The sequence below is a fragment of the Rhineura floridana genome, chromosome 4 (genome assembly GCF_030035675.1).
Source record: "Rhineura floridana isolate rRhiFlo1 chromosome 4, rRhiFlo1.hap2, whole genome shotgun sequence".
Lineage (NCBI taxonomy): Eukaryota > Metazoa > Chordata > Lepidosauria > Squamata > Rhineuridae > Rhineura > Rhineura floridana.
The window spans coordinates 156198294-156220136 of NC_084483.1; the positions used below are offsets into that span (position 1 = coordinate 156198294).

The 21843-nt window shown below is 42.3% G+C and overlaps 1 protein-coding gene and 1 long non-coding RNA gene across 3 annotated transcripts in view; one reads left to right on the forward strand and one right to left on the reverse strand.

The window, feature by feature from the left end:
* The window catches only part of MOCS1 (molybdenum cofactor synthesis 1), a 59456-nt gene extending 46399 nt beyond the window's left edge, over positions 1-13057 (reverse strand). For both annotated transcript variants that reach the window (XM_061624921.1, XM_061624922.1), the window contains exon 1: positions 12784-13057. In XM_061624921.1, coding sequence (XP_061480905.1) covers positions 12784-12942 — 159 coding nt within the window. In that variant the 5' untranslated portion in view covers positions 12943-13057. The remainder of the gene's footprint in view (positions 1-12783) is intronic.
* Positions 13058-17761: 4704 nt separating this feature from the next.
* Positions 17762-19311, forward strand: LOC133384480 (uncharacterized). The gene is made up of 3 exons (XR_009762577.1): positions 17762-17847; positions 17944-18009; positions 19245-19311. It is a non-coding gene; the product is annotated as an uncharacterized LOC133384480 (long non-coding RNA).
* The last annotated feature ends 2532 nt before the right edge of the window (positions 19312-21843 follow it).

The window sequence follows — 21843 nt, forward strand, 5'->3', positions numbered from 1 at the left end:
AGACTTTAAGAGAAACTCCCACCAGAAATCTCTCAGGACTAGGGAGAAATCAGGATAAAAAAAAACAGATTTCCACAGTGGAAGCAGTTTATGCTTTTTATTGACTACACATTTCTATACAGTATATGAGCATACTTATTACTTATTTATTTATTTGAAATATTTATACCCCGCCCTTTTTCCAAAGAACCCAGGGCGGCTTACAAAAATAATCATGAAGAGTTAAAACAGTAAATATACAGAATTAAAATAGTTAAAATGAATTAAATCAAATACAAGGTAAGAGTTAATTACCAATTCAATTAAAAGCCCGTCTGAATAGGATCGTCTTCACCTTAGCACGGAAGGAAAGAAATGAGGAAGCTAATCGTACTTCACTGGGGAGGGAATTCCACAATCTGGGGGCAGCCAGCGAAAAAGCCATATTTTGTGTCTTTACAAGAGAAACTTGTGAAAAAGGAGTAGAAAGTAAGGCCTCACCGGATGATCTCAGAGTACGGGCAGGATCATAGGGGGAGATACGATCTAACAGATAACCTGGACCTAAGCCGTATAAGGCTTTATAGGTTAAAACCAGCACTTTGAATTGTGCCCGGAAACATATTGGCAGCCAGTGGAGCTGGTACAACAAAGGGGTTGTGTGTTCCCTGAGCCCAGCTCCAGTTAACATTCTGGCTGCAGCTCTTTGTACCAATTTAAGTTTCCGAGCAGTCTTCAAAGGCAGCCCTACGTAGAGCGCGTTACAGTAGTCTAATCGGGATGTAACTAAGGCGTGTGTCACCGTAGTCAAGTCAGACAGGTCAAGGAACGGGCGCAGTTGGCGAACTAATCTTAATTGAGCAAAGGCACTCCCGGCAACAGCAGAAACCTGGGCCTCCAGGCTCAAAGCTGAGTCCAGGAGTACCCCCAAACTGCGCACCTGCGATTTCAGGGGGAGTGTAACCCCATCCAGCACAAGTTGAATCCCTATCCCCTGATCCGCCTTACGACTGACAAGGAGCACTTCTGTCTTGTCAGGATTTAATTTCAGCTTGTTCATCCCCATCCAGTCCACCACTGATACCAGGCATCAGTTTAGAACCTGGACAGCTTCCTTGGCATCATTAGGTGGAAAAGAGGAGTAGAGTTGGGTGTCATCAGCATATTGGTGGCACCGAACCCCAAAACTCCGGATGACCTCTCCCAGCGGTTTCTTGTAGATGTTAAATAACATGGGGGATAGAATTGAACCCTGAGGGACCCCATAGGTCAATGGCCAAGGGGTCGAACAGGCATCCCCCATAACCACCTTCTGGGTTCATCCCTCTAGGAAGGACTGAAGCCATCGTAACACCGTGCCTCCAAGTCCCATCCCAGAGAGGCAGTCCAGGAGGATACCATGGTCGATGGTATCGAAAGCTGCTGAGAGATCCAGTGAAACTAACAGGGACACACTCCCCCTGTCCAGTTCCCTACGAAGGTCATCCACCAAGGCGACTAAAGCCATCTCAGTTCCATAAGTCTTAGTCTGATCTAAACCAATAAATGAATAAATCAGAATTAATCATGAAAAACTATGGAATGCTTTTAAAGAAATGGGGGTGCCACAGTATCTGATTGTTCTGATGCGCAACCTATATGTAAGGACAGGATATGGAGAAACCAATTGGTTCCCAATCAGAAAGGGTGTGAGATGGGTGTATTTTATCATCCTATTTGTGTAATATATATGCATTTGTATATATATATATATTTGTTTAATCATACGGAAAGCTGGATTGGGCCAAGATGAAGGAGATGTGAAAATTGGATGGAGAAATATCAATAATTTAAGATATGCAGATGATACCATACTACTAACAGAAACCAGTAATGATTTGAAACAAATGTTGTCGAAAGTTAAAGAGGAAAGCACAAAAGCAGGACTACAGCTGAACATTAAAAAGACTAAAGTAATGACAACAGAACATTTATGTAACTTTAAAGTTGACAATGAGGACATTGAAATTGTCAATCAATACCTTGGCACAGTCATTAACCAAAAGGGAGACAATAGCAAAGAAATCAGAAGGAGGCTAGGACTGAGGAAGGTAGCTATGAGAGAACCAGAAAAGGTCTGCAAATGCAAAGATGTATCGCTGAACACTAAAGTCAGGATCGTTCAGACCATGGTATAGTAGGGCCCCACTCATATGGCAGGTTAGGTTCCAGATCCCCGCTGAAAAGCAAAAACCGCTGAAAAGCGGATCAGCTGTAGCACGGGGGTCTGGAACCTAACCCGCTGATCGTGCCAGAGGAGGAGACCAACTGTAGCACACTACAGCTTATCTTCCCCTCCTCCGGGGTGATCAGCTGGAGTGCGGGAGTCTGATCACGCCAGAAGAGGAGATCAGCTGTAGCGTGCTACAGTAGATCTTCCCCTCCTCTGGCACGATCAGCTGGAGTGCGGGAGTCTGATCACGCCAGAAGAGGAGATCAGCTGTAGCATGCTACAGCGGATCTTCCCCTCCTCCGGCATGATCAGATGGAGTGCAGGAGTCTGATCACCCTGACCGTGGGAGTCTGATCGCACCAGAAGAGGAGGAAATCAGCTGTAGCACTCTTCAGCTGATCTTCCCCTCCTCCGGCACGATCAGCTCAAGCGCAGGAGTCTGATCGTGCCAGAAGAGGAGGAGATCAGCTGTAGCGCTCTACATTTGATCTTCCCCTCCTCTTGCGAGATCAGCTGGAGCGCGGGGGACTCCAGCCCCCCCAGCTGATGGCCCCGCTGGCACCATATTAACGGAATGCCAAAAAGCAGGGCGCCGAGAAGCGGGGCCCTACTGTATTCCTAATCTCTAGTATGGATGTGAAAGTTGGACAGTGAAAAAGTGGATAAGAGAAAGATCAACTCATTTGAAATGTGATGTTGGAGGAGAGCTCTGCGCATACCATGGGCTGCAAAAAATACAAATAATTGGGTGTTAGAACAAACTAAACCAGAACTGTCACAAGAAGCTAAAATGATGAAACTGAGGTTATCATACATTGGACACATAATGAGAAGACATGATTCACTAGAAAAGACAACAATGCTGGGAAAAACAGAAGGAAGTAGAAAAAGTGGAAGACCAAACAGGAGATGGATTGATTCCATAAAGGAAGCCACAGACCTGACCTTACAAGATCTGAACAGAGTGGTTTATAACAAATGATACTTGAGGTCGCCGATTCATAGTATAGCCATAAGTCGTAATCATCTTGAAGGCACATAACACACACAATCATACAACACAAAACAACATACAACACAAGATTAAGTAATGCAATACATTCTTACACAGTCCAGATAGTTTCACACATACATATATAAAAGGAGTTTAAATCTCACCCACGGGGGGCTCAGATAACTCAGAATAAAACTCAGCAATTAAACAAACTGACAGCAGCATGACCAGTCTGTTGGACTGGTAAATAACTGCATTTGTGATCTCTCTTTATAATCTGCCATCTCTAGATGATGTGATCTTCAATCACATCATCTGCAGTTCCTGCAATCTTTTCTCACGAATTCATTCCCAAGGATTTGTCATAAACATTCTCATGGGACAGTCCTACAAGCAAACTTACTGTTCTCATAGATTTCTGTTTCATAAACATCCTCTTAGATGTTTCCCAAAGGTTTATATCAATTCATAGGTGAATTGGCCAGGTTACTACTGGCCATTCAGAAAATCCTAAAATGGTATTTCCTGTTCTCTTCACTGTTTATGTTCTAACACAAACTTGTTGATTTTGAAACTACTAGCCTCATGAAAACCCTATTCAAAGGGTCACCATAAGTCGGAATCAACTTGAAGGCAGTACATTTACATCTTGGCTGTACACCCAGACTTCCTGGAGGGGGAGAATGAGTACAGAAACACTTGTCTTTTTTAAAATGAATTTTCTCCAACTCTGAAGGGGTGCAAAACTTCTAACTCTATAAACCTACATAATACATACATACTACAGTTTGCTGCTACTTAATTGAGTTGTGGATTTACATGCTTCCCCCTCTCCTGGCCTCACAGATGAGACTATAAGATTTTGCTGTTACCTCTGAACTAATGATTTTTTTAAAAAAAATAGCAGTTGGTTCTAATAAGCCATGGTTTCAAAATACTGTCTTGATCTGAAACTATCATCCTGAGTTCAGATATAATGGGAAACTGTTTTGTTCAAAAGCTCAACTGAAAGCTTCCCTCTGGTTAAATCAATTTCCTCTAACAGCTAGCCTTCCCTACCCACTCTGATTTGGAGCTTAGTGCCTGTGTACAAGTTCTTAATTAAAATTAACGGCCGTTTATCCATCCCAAGTCTCCATAGCTTACTCCATAAAAATATAACGTTGTTTATCCTGTCAAAGTATAGAAAGCTGGTTATAGTTTCCTACAGTCACCTGCATATTTCAACAAGCCTTTTAAGCAGAAACCTTATTTCAGTCTGCATCTGTTTTTGAATTGCTTTATGTTTAATTTTTTTTAAAAAAAATCTTTTTATGATGTCTTATTTTTAAGATCTTTTGAAGATGTTTTGTTTTTGAGATGTTTTAAGATTTTTTAGTGTTTTGTCCCTTGTTTGCCACCCTGGGCACCTTTTGGGAGGAAGGGTAGGAAAGAAATTTAATAAATAAATTTTAAGAATTCTCTGTCAAATGATTTAGAATAAAAGCACGGATTTATAGTTCACTTCCTATGCCGGAAGGCTGCTTGTTCATCCCCAATGATAATATTATTATCTGCCCAATATTGGGCATTATCCAATAGATAGCATGTTTATGTTTTGGAGGAAAGATCCAAAAGACTAACTAGACTGTAACTGGCTGGAAGAGACTTGGTCCTTTTCTTAAAGACTGGGATCACAATACTTTGTTCTCAGTCCCAGGGTAGTTTACCAGCAGAGTTAAGGTATGTAAAGAGTTTCGCTAGGATCCCATCCATTTGCATTAACCAAAAATCTCCGGGGGCAGCATGCCTTTCCCAGCAGCTTTCTGTTTGCGCAGGCAGGATATTAAACTCTTCACTTCAAAGGTAGATACTGGAGCCAGGCAGGTGTATCCTTAATGCCAGGGAATTGAACGGGTGAGAAAGCTGGTGAAGTACAGCACCTAAAAGTGTGACATGGGAAGTCTCCAGTTCAAATGTCACCTCACACATATACAGCACTACCATGGTTAGGAAACTGGGATATACATGTGTGCTCATATCCTTCCCCTCTCATTGTCTCCCTTTCAGCTTTAGAGCTAGCTATGGCTAGCATTGCATCTGCACTCTAGTTAGAAGCAGGTTTGCATACTGTGGCTTCAGGTCACTATTGCTAACAAAAATGCCAGTGCAGACATAACACTTAAAATATTTCATTTCAAAGCCAGAAAAGATGGAGGAAGCAGGGGAAAGTGCTGCCTCAAATATATTATTCTAAAGTTTGAATCCACTGTATTGATACCAGCTCAGACTATCAAGAGATAAAGAATGAAGCATACACATCACATGAATGGAAGAAAAGAAGCAGTCACACAGAGAAAGGGAACAGATTTCCTTCTGACTTATTACTTCTTAATGGATGTGCATACATTCTGCCTCAGAAATGGAATAAAATCTCCTTATAAGCCTGGGGCCCCTTCTTGCTTTTAACTAGTTTCAAGCTCTGGTTTATAATTTAATCATGTAAAACAGGTTTAAGGATGAAGTAATAAAGAAGTGTTATGCAAAAACAGCAACATGCCTACCATTATTACTGGCAGAGACAGGTCCTGCATAATACAGGCCTAATAGCCCTCTAATTTTAGCTGGTTGAAAAATGAAACTGACTGCCTTCAAGTCGATTCCAACTTACGGCGACCCTATGAATAGGGTTTTCAAGGTAAGCGGTTTTCAGAGGGGGTTTACTATTGCCTTCCTCTGAGGCTGAGAGGCAGTGACTGGCCCAAGGTCACCCAGTGAGCTTCACGGCTGTGTGAGGATTCGAACCTTGGTCTCCCAGGTCGTAGTCCAACACCTTAACCACTACACCACACTGGATCTCATTTTATCAAGGCCAAAATTTGTGTCACCCCTTACCCCTCCCCTGATTCAGGGGAGATGGGGTCTCATTTGAAAACAGCCATACTTCTTGCTCTTCTCTGCTGCCTCTGAAGTTCTGTTGCAAGGGCAAGACCCGACATCTCTCACCCAAATAAAAGATATGCTTGTCATAGAGAAATGCAAATGTACAGCCATACCAGGGTTGATTGCAGCTAGAACAGGTGAGAGAAGGGCAGTGGATCTCTGTAAACTCTGTCTCTGCAGTGGAGGTGGAACCACCCAAGACAGGGGGATAGGTATGGGTCTCACCACAAGAAAATTCTTAAATGCAGTATATCTGCCTTTCCTGAAAAGAGAGAATGGTGGCAACTAAATGTGCATAACTAAATGCAACACTGCTGATTGGAGGCAAATGCTGCCTCCTACCATTAGTGCTCTCAGTTGGGGAAGGGGAAAGCAAATTTTGCCCTCCCACAACAATCTCAGTTGCTGCATGTTGTTTACTTTGACCCACTGAAATAGTGGTAGCAAATGTAAAATGAATTGTGATCCTACCAGCATACCCCTGCTCCTTCATCTACTAAAACCTGGATATTAGTTTCCTGATCATGCTAGAACAGGTGTGGGAAACAAGATGTTGCTAAGGATGATGGTAGTTCAGCAATGTCTGCAAGACCAAAGGTTCACCACGCCTGTGCTAGAATGTGAGAGAATCCAGGAAAGTGGCATAAGGTAAAGAGCATTAAAATATCTCCTTTATTTTCATACACATTTAAAACTTTGTTGGTTGGAGCTATCAAATAAAAACCCATTCCTTCAGAACATGTGAGCTGAAACCATAACCTGGTGTATAATCAACTAGAGAAAGTCAGATTCCAAGAATGACCTAGAATGACTCAGCTTTCTGAGAGAGATAATCTTAGTGCCTTTCCAACTTCCTGCAAGTAGATATTTCACAAGCTTCATACCTGCAATCATGGGAATGAATGCTTTAATGGCACTTTTGGGAAGGATGAGTTGTCAAACAGCCTTGGTTAAAATACTGTCACAGATCCAAATCAAAACAGAAAAACAAAAAAGTTGATCTGTATCAATTGAAGTTATCTAAAAAGTAATTTCAGTGAACAAAATGTATTACTATGCATCACCCACAAAAATATAGTCCAAGAGACAAACTTTAGCTGCAATATCAAGAGAGTTCCATTTAGACTCCATATCCAAGTCTGGTTTTCTGAATAGCTAGTATTTGGTAACTGTCTTTAAAAAAAATGCTACAAAGTGGATGGCTCCAATATACATGATATTCCTATGTGACAAAATACACAGACGCTGCAGTTGATGCATACGTATGCTTTATTGTGCATATTGTTGAAGAGACTACCTAATGGTTTTTAGTTTTTAGCATAGTTGCCAAGGAAGCTTTTGGTCTAAGATGTTTTGCATTATTAATAACATTTAGTTTTGGCAATTTTAGTTATTAGTTGCTTCTTTCAGAAAGGTGAACTCAAAGCGACTTCCAAAAACTAACATGAAAAACAAGAGTAAAAATGCACCAATAATACATGCAGTTATTATAAGCTGACCTATGAAATTTTGATTTGGAGATGACATATGATACATACAACAACTTCTCAGAACAATTCTATATATTTCTACTCAGAAATAAGTCCCAGCTTCATGGGAATATTGAGCTTCTATCTGTTATTGGACTGGTGGTCAGGGGGGAGGGGTTTAAAAAAAACTGGCACTTGGGCAGGGCAGTAGAAATAAGGTAGATGTTAGGTGTGAAAGAAGAACAGAATACAATAAATTCATATTCTTTATTGGGTCAACTATAACTTTTTGATCCTGACTCTTAGGGCTTATCCAAACGGAGCGGGATAATCCATGGTTTCCATATTTGGTTTGTCATCTGATAGTCCTCACTTTGCCTTTTAGTTCGCTCTTTCCCAATTAAAAAAATGCTTTTTTGCACCCGCACCCACAGTGGTAAGACCACTACATTCTTTTCGCTTTTTCCAAGCTCCGCCTCTAAAACCTCCCCCTATCAACCAATTGGTCAGCAAAAAAATTACGTATGCTCCTCTCCCCCTTTGCAACGAAGCACAATATGGCTGTAAAGGAGTTCTCGCCTCGGAAGGAAAGGCTGCTGGTCGGTTTCACGCCTGCCTTGTTTGTATTTGCGATATTATGCTTAAATGAATGTATGCTTTTCTGCCTTTATTGAAATGTAAGGAGATACACATGCTGGCAATTGCACTTATTTTTCCAAAAAAGCAAGAAACGTGTCACCCCCCCTCCTTCTTCCTTTCCTTCCCACAGAGAATGAAATTGACAAAGCTTTCTGGAGCAGGCTTGAAACCGACCAGAAGCACTTTTCTTGTTTGTATTTGCCATATTACACTTAAACCAATGTATGCTTTTCTGATTTGAAGCAAAAACCCCAGCAAGTAGAATGAAATTGACAAAGCTTTTGGAGGCAGGCTGAAACCGACCAACGACCAACCCCCTCTTTCTTGCTTGCTGTGCATTGCAGATCTCACCCAGAGCAGCCACCCAGTTTGCAGGCTGGCAAAAAATAAAATGCATCTGCGCAGTAGTTGCAGACCCCCCCCCAACCCCCACCATTGCGATGATTGGTTCAATTTTCCCAGGCTTATTCTCGCACATGTGCAAAAGTGCAGATACGTGATTGGCTGGAATGAGGAGAAGGGGCAAGGGGAAACGCCCAAGAACCACCCATCAGCTGTAAAGTCCGCGGTATTGCATCCTAACTCCTGAAGGCACAGCGGATGATTCCCAATTTTAAACAGCAAATTGCATTTTTGCCGGTATTGCAAGGAGCGGATTTAACCCATGAAAATGCGTAACAGCACGAGACGTCATTTGGACGACTGAAAAATAATGAACACACATAGAGGGCGTGTCACACATTTTGCAGTCGTCTGGATGAGCCCTTAACATATGACCAATGATATTCTGCTATTATAAGTACAAACACTATGTTTACATTAGCTAATTTTTAACTTATTTGTAGATAGGTAATTTATTATGCTAACCTATTTATGATGTGTTATTGTAACAGCAAGACTTTCCTCTTCTGCCAGGCATTTTAGCATGTGTTTTTAAATTGTTTTAAATTTTTTAAATTGTGTTTTAAATTGTTTTTAAAAGATGTGTTTTAAATTTGTATATTTGTTTTTAATGTTTTTAGTTACTGTAAACCGCCCAGAGAGCTTCGGCTATGGGGCGGTATATAAATACAATAAATAAATAAATAAACAGCTGATTTAACTTAATCAAGATTTTCAGTAGTGAAAAAGAAAAAAAATCCTACTGAAGTCCTATTGAATTCCATCCCATATAAGTGGATGCAGAACTGCAACCATACTTTGTCAGTTTCACTGAAGATATTATAAATGGTGTACAGTAATAAATTGCCTTAATTATTAAGAGTATTTAAATTATCAAACATTTTTATACATCAACTTCTTGCTTTTCTTGTGTGCACTTCAAGCTTGACAGACAGCAGCTTTAAGCTGGAAATGTATGTCTACCAGTTTCTACAGAACATTTGGATTAAGTGCTGACAAAATAAAAGATAATATAACATGCAACTATAACTTGTGTTAATAATCCCCCAGTTATTTCTTCTGATCTGTACATGCAATCGAGAATACGAGTGCTAATCCATTGGGGTTAATTTAGTTCAGTCTCCAAATGAATTCCGAATGCCAAAACTTAGCTTTGTATGTAGAATAAAGAGGAGGTACACCTGGGCATGCACAGAGCACAATTCCCCAGCAGAGACTGATCGATGCCATCCCACCTATGTAGAATCAGAGGTAACATTTTCAAGTCAGAAGTGGTGTTTTCTAAGATCATTGTTTCTCAGATAGGCCTCAGTGCCACAGCCTGTTCAGTGTCTCCTCACTTGCCTGCTCCACTCCCTAACTGTTGAGATCAATGACAGAACAAGCAACTCCTGCATTCTGAGCAAAGGAGTGAGAAGGAAGGTATCCTTCCGCTAAGAAGAAAGGGCCAGAGTAGTTAATGAAGGAAATTAGAAAGCAAAATAAAAGGTTAATAGGTTATTGATTAACAAACAAACAGGGAATAGAAAGGAAGAGGATCAGAGGAGTTATACAAGATGTATACAAGATTAATATACAAGGACAAAGTTAATGTAAAAGGATCAGGGAGGAGGGGTTAAAAAACTGGCACTGGGGGAGCAGTAGAAATAAGGTAGAGGTTGGAGCAAAAAATCTTAATTTCACATATACGCTCATGGGGTCTGAACTGGCGGTGACCGACCAGGAGAGAGACCTCAGGGTTGTAGTGGACAGCACGATGAAAATGTCGACCCAGTGTGCGGCAGCTGTGAAAAAGGCAAATTCCATGATAGCAATAATTAGGAAAGGTATTGAAAATAAAACAGCTGATATCATAATGCCGTTGTATAAATCTATGGTGCGGCCGCATTTGGAATACTGTGTACAGTTCTGGTCGCCTCATCTCAAAAAGGATATTATAGAGTTGGAAAAGGTTCAGAAGAGGGCAACCAGAATGATCAAAGGGATGGAGCGACTCCCTTACGAGGAAAGGTTGCAGCATTTGGGGCTTTTTAGTTTAGAGAAAAGGCGGGTCAGAGGAGACATGATAGAAGTGTATAAAATTGTGCATGGCATTGAGAAAGTGGATAGAGAAAAGTTCTTCTCCCTCTCTCATAATACTAGAACTCGTGGACATTCAAAGAAGCTGAATGTTGGAAGATTCAGGACAGACAAAAGGAAGTACTTCTTTACTCGGCGCATAGTTAAACTATGGAATTTGCTCCCACAAGATGCAGTAATGGCCACCAGCTTGGATGGCTTTAAAAGAAGATTAGATAAATTCATGGAGGACAGGGCTATCAATGGCTACTAGCCATGATGGCTGTGCTCTGCCACCCTAGTCAGAGGCAGCATGCTTCTGAAAACCAGTTGCCGGAAGCCTCAGGAGGGGAGAGTGTTCTTGCACTCGGGTCCTGCTTGCGGGCTTCCCCCAGGCACCTGGTTGGCCACTGTGAGAACAGGGTGCTGGACTAGATGGGCCACTGGCCTGATCCAGCAGGCTCTTCTTATGTTCTTATGTTTAAGAACAGGAGAAGAAATTACAGGAGAAGAACTACAGCCTTCTCTGTTTAAGAGCCTCTGGATGAACAAATTCTGCCAAAAATTAAGAGGCTGTCACAATACCACTAGAGCAAGTGTCTGTACTTAGTTTGAGAAAAGCTGAGCTATGGAACTTGCCACAAGGAAAATACTGAGGAAAAGGATTTCACAATTTCCAAAACTGGATTAGATTATCAGTAGAAAAAGATGTTGGTAACTGCCAGCTCATTATGCCAAACTCTGCCTCTTTGAGAACCTCTGTTCTAGATCACTTATATTTCCCTGTACCAGAAATCACACACTCTGATCCAGTCACTTTTAAACAGCAAACTTCATTAAGTTTGGTCTGAAGGCACATAAGGCCAGCTCCCAAGGTCAGGTCTGGTCAGTGTCTGGATGGGAGACCGCCTGGGAACCATGTGTAAACCACCTTGGGTTTCTGTGATGAAAAGCAAAGCGGGGTATAAGTGTAATAAATAAACTAATTAACTAGGATAGCCCCGTAAAATCACAGAGTTGGAAGGTTCCTCAAAGATCATTTAGTCCAGTCCCCTGACAATTCAGTAAATGTTCTGTTACAGCATCACTGAGAGCCAGTGTGGTGGTGAGAATGTCCGACAAGGACCTGGGAAACCAGCGTTCAAATCCCTCACTCAGCAAATAAGTTTGCTGGGTGACCATGGGCCAGTCAATGTCTCTCAGCCTAACGTACCTCACAGCGTTGTTGGGAGGATAAAATGGAGAGGAAGAACCATTTGCGCCACCCTGAACTCCTCAGAGGAAAAGTGGGATAGAAATGAAATAAATAAATAAATCCAGGAAATATTCTGTAACAGCATCACTGATAGGTGGCTATCTAGCTTCTGCTAAATAAGGTTTTCTTTCTTGTAGTTGGAACCTGCTGTTTTAGGTCCTACCTCCTGGAGCAAAAGAGAACAAATCTGCTCCATCATCTATGTTTATGTTCTCTCCAGACTAAATATACTCAACTCTTTCAACTTTTCCTCATTTACAGCATACCACTTTACACAACACCATGCTCGCTTACTTGGGACTGGACACTTCCAGACAACCTGCTGACTCAGCATTCATCCTCATTTGTTTGCAGGAAGACAGAGGACTAGCCATGTCAAAGCAAGTATTATTCCACATTTCCCAACGCAGTTTCTCCTCGCTTTCCTGCCTGCCAAAACTCTGAACTTTTGGGGAAGCGGGTTGGTTGCGCAAGACCTCCCCATCAACTATAACTGCACAACCTAAGTTTGCCAGCAGGAACTGAATGGCAACCGAAAATTGCGGCAGTCTGGAAGCGCCCCATATACTGTATCCCACTGAGTAAATCTTACGCACATTTACGGGAGAGTAAACTCCACTGATCTCAATGAGACTTACTTCCAAGTACACATGTCTAGAGCCGCAATGTTGTCAGCCTATTAGGCTGCAATCCTAACCACGCCACTTACCTGGGAATTAAGGCCCACTGAATTCAATAGGGTTTATTTCTGAGACTTGCTTAGGATTGCGTTGTTACTCTTCCCTACCCTTCAGCAGCCCAAACCCCGTAGTAGTGTCCCCCCGCTTCCCTTGGTCCCAACCACTCTCCTCACCTGAGTGGAAGCGGGAGACACTTCTAGTACTTGCGGCTGTTGCTGCCACACGGGCACCCCAGAGCGACACCCTCTGCCAGGGTGAACTTGGAAGGCCCCATGTAGAAGAAAACACCGGCGTACACGCTGAGCTGTAGTAACCGCTACGGCAGCTGCCATGGACCCTACCAAGTCGAACCAACAACGAAACTCCCTGCTTTTCAGCCCTTTCACTAGCACCAACTTTGTGGAAACACAGACGCACCGGCCGACCTCAGAAACGTAACCGCCGGAGTGGGTGGGAAGTCAGCGGCCAATAGCGATCCCAGACTGGCCGGCTGCCTCGCTTGGCATGCTGGGATTTGTAGTTGGTTAAGCTCTCTCCACTCGGCAAGCTGAGGGGGAAAGTGAGTAAGCCCACGTGAGTTCAATGGGATTTCTTCTCACGTAAGTCAGATCAAAGCCTAAAACGTACAACAAGAAAGCCTCCACCGGAGTATTTTCTGGACTGGCGTCCTTCTGGTTTTGGGAAAGGGAAGAGGACATTTATCATCTAACTTGCTTTGTTTTTAACTGCTCTCTATATTTATTAACCACAGCGGTGCTATCAAAGCAGAACTTTGAGGGCAGAAATCCAGGGGCCCCCTCAGCAGACCGAGCAGGAGGGCTTTGAAACGCAGCAGGGTTGGCTTTCCACATACAGAACGTTGCAGATAATAAACATTACTGTCTAAAGCAGGAGGTGCGGTGGGATCGTCCCTCGTGTTAACTCTAAAACTTTCGAACCTTACCACTGATCCGCCACTTGAAGCGCGTTTGTGTTTGCTTCTTCAGCGTCCAGAGATTATGAGCCTGCTTCAAAAGCAGTGACGTTATAGCTGCCACGGGGAATAGAAAAGCTTCCCCTGGTATATTTTTGCCTGTTCTACCGCTTATAGGGTTGCCAGTTTTTCATTTAAACATTGTGATTATGTGGGCAAGGCAGGTGGCAGAGGCAAGGACACTCCAGAAGGAACAGAGCTCATTGTAAAAACGCTTTGTGTTTGCTTCTGTGGCTGGTGCCGGCAGATGGGGCGGGCTGAGTTCTAGTGTGGGCTGAAGGAGCTGCGCAACGAGGCAGCGGGTGGGAGAGCGATGTCAACAGATGTTGCTGATAGGTTTTCTCATTGCAATGCCATCCATCACCCACACTGCCTATCTGAGCTCAACTGTGCTGTCAGGGGCAGGCAGCGCTGGCGGCCTGTGCCCATGGGGACTGGAGGGGTGGAGGCAAGGCAGCTAACATTAGACAGAGCTGCTGTTTCTGTATCAGATAGTTGTTTGGCTGAAATCCTTGGGATCCTAAAACATTGTTATAACAACACATGATCAAACTATCCTTTTTTCCATCTTACATGGGCCTCGTGTTTGGTTACTTGTCCCTTCTGCCTCTGTTTCCAGTACACATGAGCCCTGCAGTCTGTCATGCTTTATGAAACGGGTTGACTTGGGCCTACATTCAACAGCCTAGTGCTCCTTTGGTATGTGTTGAAGTCTTCTCAAGAAGCCTTGCACGACCCCATTTTCTTTTACTGGAGTGCTGTTTAGAACAGGAGTAGGAAACCTTTTTCTGCCTGGGGGCCACATGCCAGAGGTAGATGTGACCAGAGGCAAAAGTGGGCAAAGCAATGAATTACTACTACTACTACTACTACTATACTACTACTGCTACTACTAATTCTTACCTGCCCTTCACCAGAAGGTCCCGGGCCAGATTACAGCAAATAGGATAGTTTTTACACACACTCGCACACCCCTTTCTATCCTCCATCCAGGGAAGCAGGAGTCATGATCAGAGTTCAAGGACACATTCTAGCGAGGCACAATACTCAAGGATGATGTGAAGCAAGGCCAGGAAGGGATGTAGTCTTGGGAAAGAGGGTGGGGAGAGTCCAAAGGGCCAAATAAAGAGGCCTAAAGTTTGCATTTGGCCCCCAGCCCGAGGTTCCCCATCCTTGCTCTTGAAACGTAGATGTGATGAATTAGGGGATAAATAAGACCTTCAACAAAGAAATTTTCCTGAAGCATCTAATGCTTTTGAAACTAAGCATCATAGTGTCCAACTCTAAAATACATTTCTGCATTTGTAAATCGTTGTGTTCTGTGATGTCTGCTTAAAGAACTGTTCTGGATTTCTGCCTCAAGCCACATTGCTTGTTACATGCAAACCCCAAATCCCTACTGATCTCAGTAACAATCTGGCTCACTTAAAAGCTGAGCAGCTGCACTGTGAATATGATGTTGCTGACTTTTACTCAACCAACGTTTACTTTACTGAAAAATTCTGAAAATAGTTACAGCTTTTTCCACACAAAAAATATGCCTACTAGCCCAGAGGCCATTTCTCTGACCCCCTCCTCTTTCTTTTCTAGTCAGCTAACATCAAGAATTGTTATATGACAGATTTGAGCCTAGATTTCCCAAGATGATTTTCTGAGTAAATGTCTGATACTTTTCTTTTTCACACTCTGCCCATCATGCCCCCCCCAATGCCTCAATGATTCCAGGTTAAATGGTGGCCAGGCTGCCCACACAATTGTTGCTGCTGCCAGTTGCAGATGCAGAGAAAGCAAGAAAGCAAGCAAGCAAGAAGGAAAGAAAGAAAGAAAGAACTGCTAATGATGAGCCCCATCCTTGAGAAATTAGTTGAAAATTAGCCCTCCCAACTTCCCAGAGCACAAAAAGGGTGGAGTATTTGCATACAGCTGTGGAGAACAGTGGCTTTCTTTGACTAACTCTTTATGTGGGAGATCCATGGTCAGATCTCCTAATTCGTAAGGACATAAGAAGAAACTGCTGAATCAGGCCAATGGCCCATCTAGTCCAGCATCCTGTTCTCACAGTGGCCAGCCAGTTGCCATGGGAAGCCCAGAAGCAGGACCTGAGTGCAAGAATACTCTCCCCTCCTGCAGTTTCTAGCAACTGGTGTTCAGAAACATATCACCTCCAACTATGGAGGCAGAGTATAGCCACCATGGCTTGTAGCCATTGATAGCCTTATCCTCCATGAAGGTGTGGGGAACCTTTGGCCTTCCAGACATTACTGAACTACAACTCCTATCAGCCCAGCAATCATGGCCAATGGCCAGGGATGATGGGAGATGTGGTTCAGTAACATTTGGAAGGGCAGAGTTTTCCCACACGTGTCCTAAACATTTACCAGTTGGAGCTCAGCTGTGTAATAATTAGTTTGGCCTTCACTCATGAGAAGATCAAAATGGTTGACACAGAAGCCTGAAAATGTGATACATGGCACCCATTTACAAGAAATCCGATTGCACTGACAGCCAGTATTATGCAGCGCTTAGAGTGTTGGACTAGGAACTGAGAGACCTGGTTTCAATTCCGCACTCAGCCATGAAGTTTGCTGGGCAACCTTGGGTGATCCACTATATTTTGGCATAACCTACCTCACAGGTTTGTTTTGAGGATAAAATAGGGAGAGGGAAAACCATGTATGAGCTCCTTAGAGGAAACGGGCGGGCGCAAGGGGGGCAAGTGGCCCTCCAAACAAGGAGCTCACCCCTCCTAGTCTATTTTGCCCACTTAGAAATTTGCTTTGCCCCTTCTGTACCCCCATTTTTTCCTCTGTCTGTGTCCACCCCCCCTGATTTTTTTTCTGGTGAGACTAGTGGGAGGAAAGGTGGAATATAAATTTATTAAATAAATAATAAAAAAATAATCTCGCTCCTGACCCTCCCCTGGTACAACTGGTGGGAAACTAATTGGTGAGCAACTTGAGAGCCTCCGGTCCGCAGGCCTCTGAAAGCAATGGCACGTAAGCATCTTGAAAATTGGAGGGGTTGATCATGCCCTTTTAATTCTAAATTTTGTGAACAAATAGAAAATAAATATGAGGTTTACACCAGGAAATGTTACACTTACTACTTTTAAAAATATTTAAGTCAATGTCATCCTGCTGAGGTTAATAGGGATATATCACCATAAATCTAGCTGCTGCAGGTTACTGGATTATAGTTTGTAGTATTAGTTTTATTTTAACGTTTATGTACATGTATAAAGTAACACTGTTATCTTTTCGGCGCCAGGTCAAAACTTTCCTCTTCTCCCAGGCATTTTAGCATGTGTTTTATATTGTTTTAAATTTTTAAATTGTGTTTTAAATTGTTTTTTAAAAGATGTATTTTAAATTGTATTTGTTTTTAGTTACTGTTAACCGCCCAGAGAGCTTCGGCTATGGGGCAGTATACAAGTATAATAAATAAATAAATAAATAAATAAATAAATATTTTAACTTTTTATATGTATGCATACATTTAGTAAACTTGGTCTGTCCATTATATAGGTATCATAATTTGGTATGTGTGACTATCTAATTTATTTATTAAATGTATACCATGTACTTCCTCCAAAAGGAGCCCAATGGACAGTAATTTGATTTCTTTTTGGGTGATCTTCCTGAAAAGGCTGTAAACTGTAAATTATTTTATCAGGCTTAAACTAGTGATGGGAAGGTGGAAAGTTATGGATTTATTTATGATATTTATATCCCACATTTCTTCCAGAGTTCAAAGTGGTATAAAAGATTGGTTCTCCCCCACCCCCAAAAAATCTGGTTTATTTTCAAAACAAACCTGTGGAGGTAGGTTAGGCTAAAAGAGAGAGACCTTAAGCTTCATGGCTAAGTGGGGATTTCATCCTGGGTTTCCCTGGACACTCTAACCACTATATCATACATTGACTTCATGCAGATGTGAATGGCACAATATGTAAAAAAAAAACTAGTTGTATTGGAAGGAATCACCATTACACAAATTTGACAATGCTGTTGTGAACCACATTGCTACTACTGAGGGCTGACTAAATGTTGATTCTGTGCCTGTAAACAATAAACCAACTTTCAAAAGAATGGAATTTGATCAGTTGATAAGTGAGTTCAAAGTACTTTTGTGAGACACTTAGAAATCGAAACATTAGCCCTGAAAATTCAGTTGTAACATGCATTTCCACTGCAGACTTTAGCAGCCGTCTTTATTGTGCTAGATCATGTTTAAATGCTGAACCGTGGATTCAGATATACCACAGGTATGACAATGTCCCGAGTTAAATACTGTTTACAGAACGTGGCTGAGTGGCTTATAACACGCACACATCCTTTGTCTCCTGACCCCCATGTTACAGAAAGGTTCTACTATACATATCTACTCAAAAGTGAATCTCATCGAGTGCAATGATGCTTACTCCCAGGTATGTATGCAATTGCAACCTAAATTTCTTTTTACAGGCTATCCTGATGGTCAAAAGGGTTGAAATGAAAGCATCAGTGGCAAGCCCCTCTCTCTGATGTATGTGCATTCATTAGACCATGTGTACAGTAGAGAGCCTCACATATCTGAAAGATCTGAGAAAAGCTGCAGTCCATAGAACATTTTGACTTTATATACATAGAAGCTCCACTGATCACACCATGAAATGTTTTAAGAAAGGACAAACTGAGAAACTGTAACAAAAGCCTGTGGATTAAAGAGGTCCCTGACCAGATTCTGCAAAGATACTGAAGTGAATAAATGATCCAACTAAGGTTTCTATGTGATGAAATTAAAATTCATGGTCTGAGGAACCTGAAAATCCAGCCTGTATTTTTTGTTTTTCTTTTCCTTATTTTTCTGAAAATAAGGAAACATTCACAATGCTTAAAGGCTGCTTAAAAATAAATTTGAGTACTGATATTTAGAATGCTGTGATTTCAATATCTTTATTGAATATAATATAATAATATAATAATATATCTCTAGTGTTTTGGTAGCCATAGAACTGTCACACTAAATTTCCCTTTTATCACGTCTTTCACAAGACATTGAATGCACTTCATGTGGAAGGAAAGCTTCAGAGTACTGCTATGTCCTTTGAGGAAAGAAGAGGGAAAGGAGCTTGAACCTAAATTGGGATGGAATACATTGAATTTGCTCTAGGATCAGCCATATATTTAATCCAGGAACAGCTGACAACAATGAAAACAACTCAGAACCTAGGGCTGCCAGGTTAGAAGCATCCCAAACCCTGAGATTTCAGGGGCGGGCCCTAGTGATCTCATGGGACAAGACATAGTGATGTCATTAAGCATGATACATTAAGCATCAACCACAGTTGATTGGAGCATACCACTCAAACAAACAAAAAATCTCTCATTGGAAATTAAGATAGAAATCTTCCAGGTCCAGCTGAATTGATGGGATAATTCTTTCTCACCTGCTTAGACAGCCTGTAGATTCAGATTTTTGCCCTGAAACAAGCACCATGTCTTACAGTGATAGAGTGTGACGGGGCTGGGTACACAATGGGAGAGCACATTTCTAACTCTGTGTGACTCTCATTCCAACCTTTCTAATGGTAACATAGGGAGAAAAGGTCCTATTTTCATAGGTCTCCCTTGAAGCAATTTTGCATAGTGACTGAAGTGACTCTTATACCGTTGTCTACAGGAGTCGATGGAAATGACATGCTTAAATGTCACCTCTGCAGCAGTTGGACTGGAAAGCCTAATTTGGTTGAGTATCTATCTATCTGTCTGCATGCATACACCTCCCCCCCCCACAGAGCTTTATTACAGAACCCTTAGTTGGGCCCAACACTTTATTTTACATCGGGTCTCATGTACACAATGCTACTGTTAGCAGTGATAAAATAGACATACAAAAGAAATGTGCTTCCCTACCTTTTTATGGAACAGCAGTGCTTCCATCAATGCAAAATTCACTTTCTCAAGATGCTTTCAGGGGTATGCTGTCTTCCTGTTGTCCTGATTGTCATTCTGTCTTTATGCTCATTGATCACATGGACCATTATATAAATGCTGCATATTGTTTAGACATGGCCATTGTGGTTCTTTAGCCCACGTATGGCTCCCAGGCAGTTGAATTATATGTATTATTGCTGGGAAATGTATCGAGGGGAACTGAAGATCTGTACATATTTATTGATTGCTCTGTCTTCAGAGCAGCAATCAGATGCTCGTCTCTCTCTTTTTCTGGAACATGACCTTTTTGTCTTATGATGGGAAATCTACATAATTATTTTCTTCCAAATACTTAAGCCTGCAATCTTCGTCCCACTCAGACAGCCGCTGTCAGCCCACTGAAAGCCCTGAAAGAGGGTGCTCTGGGGGAGGAGGGGCTGAGGCAGCCTGAGATCTGCTGGAACCCAAGCTAGACCCACTGTTGTGTTGATGGGATTGGGCCTGATCACTGCACTGGTGTAGAGATCTGTCTCCCCCTGTCTTCTGCCCTGGCAGGGCTGTGGATACAGTAGAAGCTCTGCTTCACCATTAAGTCCTGCTGCTGCTGGCCAGGATTTGTATTGAATAGTCACATAAAGGATTGTTTTTCTTAGCAAAACAACACAAATCCTTTATTCTCCAGAGAAGCACCATCTAAACTAATTTCTTATTTGATCCAGTAGTTCCCTATGGACACAGAAATTATGTTGTGGGTAGAGATATGTTTCTTGAAAGTTATCATTCACTTCGATTAAGTGAGATGCTTTGCATATGCAAAGGAATGCACATGAAAAGCTGCTGAATGAAGTCTGCACAGGAGTTTCACGTATGCAAGCGAGTGCACGTGGAGTATAGACTGGTAGCATAGGGTTCAAGCCACTGAAAACTTTTCATGTGCAAGATGCCATATTTCTGACTATTTTGGATGCCATGTGCAGCAACAGAGTAAAGTAAGGTGGCTGAACTATATACCCCAGGGTAATTTCCCAAAAAGGTGTTACAGCAGAATGGTGGGCACAGGATGGGGCAGGGGGAGACTTACCCCTATTTCAAATTCTATTCAGCTTGCTCATGTGACCTAGTAACCCAATGGAAGTTCCACTGGCAAAAAGGGGGATATAACCTCTATTTTAAAGGCTTGTTTTCCCTCTGCCAAGCTCAGGCAGCAGTAGCCCTGACCCTGAACAAAGTTTAGCTTCCTATAGTTTGGATTGCTCTGCCCGCTACAAAATAGGAAGGACTGGAGTCTAATAATTAAGTGAACCACAAATGAGCAATTCATTTCTTAGACCTGTCTCTAACCGCACATTTCTGGCCTGAGATGGAGTTCTAGGCCCCAGTCTCTATTACCCCCTTGGCTGTGGAACTGCTGTTAGATGATGATGATGATGATGATTTGCCTGCCCTTCACCAGTAGGTCCCAGGGTGGGTTACAGAAATTTAAAATACACTATTAAAAACAATTACAACTAGGGTTGCCAGGTTCAGGGCCTGAGAATGATCCTGTATCTTTAGAAGAGAAAGTCAGCCAAGTGCAGGTGTTCTTGCAACACTGTAATGGGAAAAACCACAAGCTGGAATTCTCCCTTCCCCCTGCACAACTTTTAAAGATACAGAAGACCTCTTGGAGGCTGGGCCCGGCAACCAAGAGGTCTTCTGCATGTTTAAAAGTTGTGCAGAGGGAAGGGAGAATTCCACCTTGTCGTTTTTCTCATTACAGTGTTGCAAGAACAGCTGCACTTGGCTGACTCTCTCTTCTCCTAAAGATACAGGATCAGGCCATGAACCTGGCTACCCTAACACAACATATTTACAGGAATACTGAATCACTACATGAAGAGAGAAGGCAGGTGCTGCCTTCTTCTCCAATGTCTTCTCTGGATATTTTTACTCTCCCCCTTTCTCTGTAGTTGCCTTTCTTCTCTCACTCTCTTCAAACAGCTCTGTTCAGAACTCTTCCATAATCTCATTGGATCAAACCCTTTAATTCACTTCTGAGGGCCCAAAAGGGCATGCTGCAGCAGGAATCCCACAAATGGCTGCTCTGCACAGGACTACAATACCAATGCAGACCATCTCATGTGCTTAATTGCTAATGACAAGCTCCGTTGCAGCACTAGTGTTTAAGTTGGAGGGATGCCATGCTCTGGTCCCACCTCTGAGGACATGGCTCTGCCCCATACATTGAGCTCACACATATTGATTCCTTTTCAGATGTTGAAGTCAGAGGGCTGGCCCAGTCTGGAGAATGCCAGAGCACAGCTTTACTTCTGCTTCAACATGTGAGTGCCATGCACACCAGACAT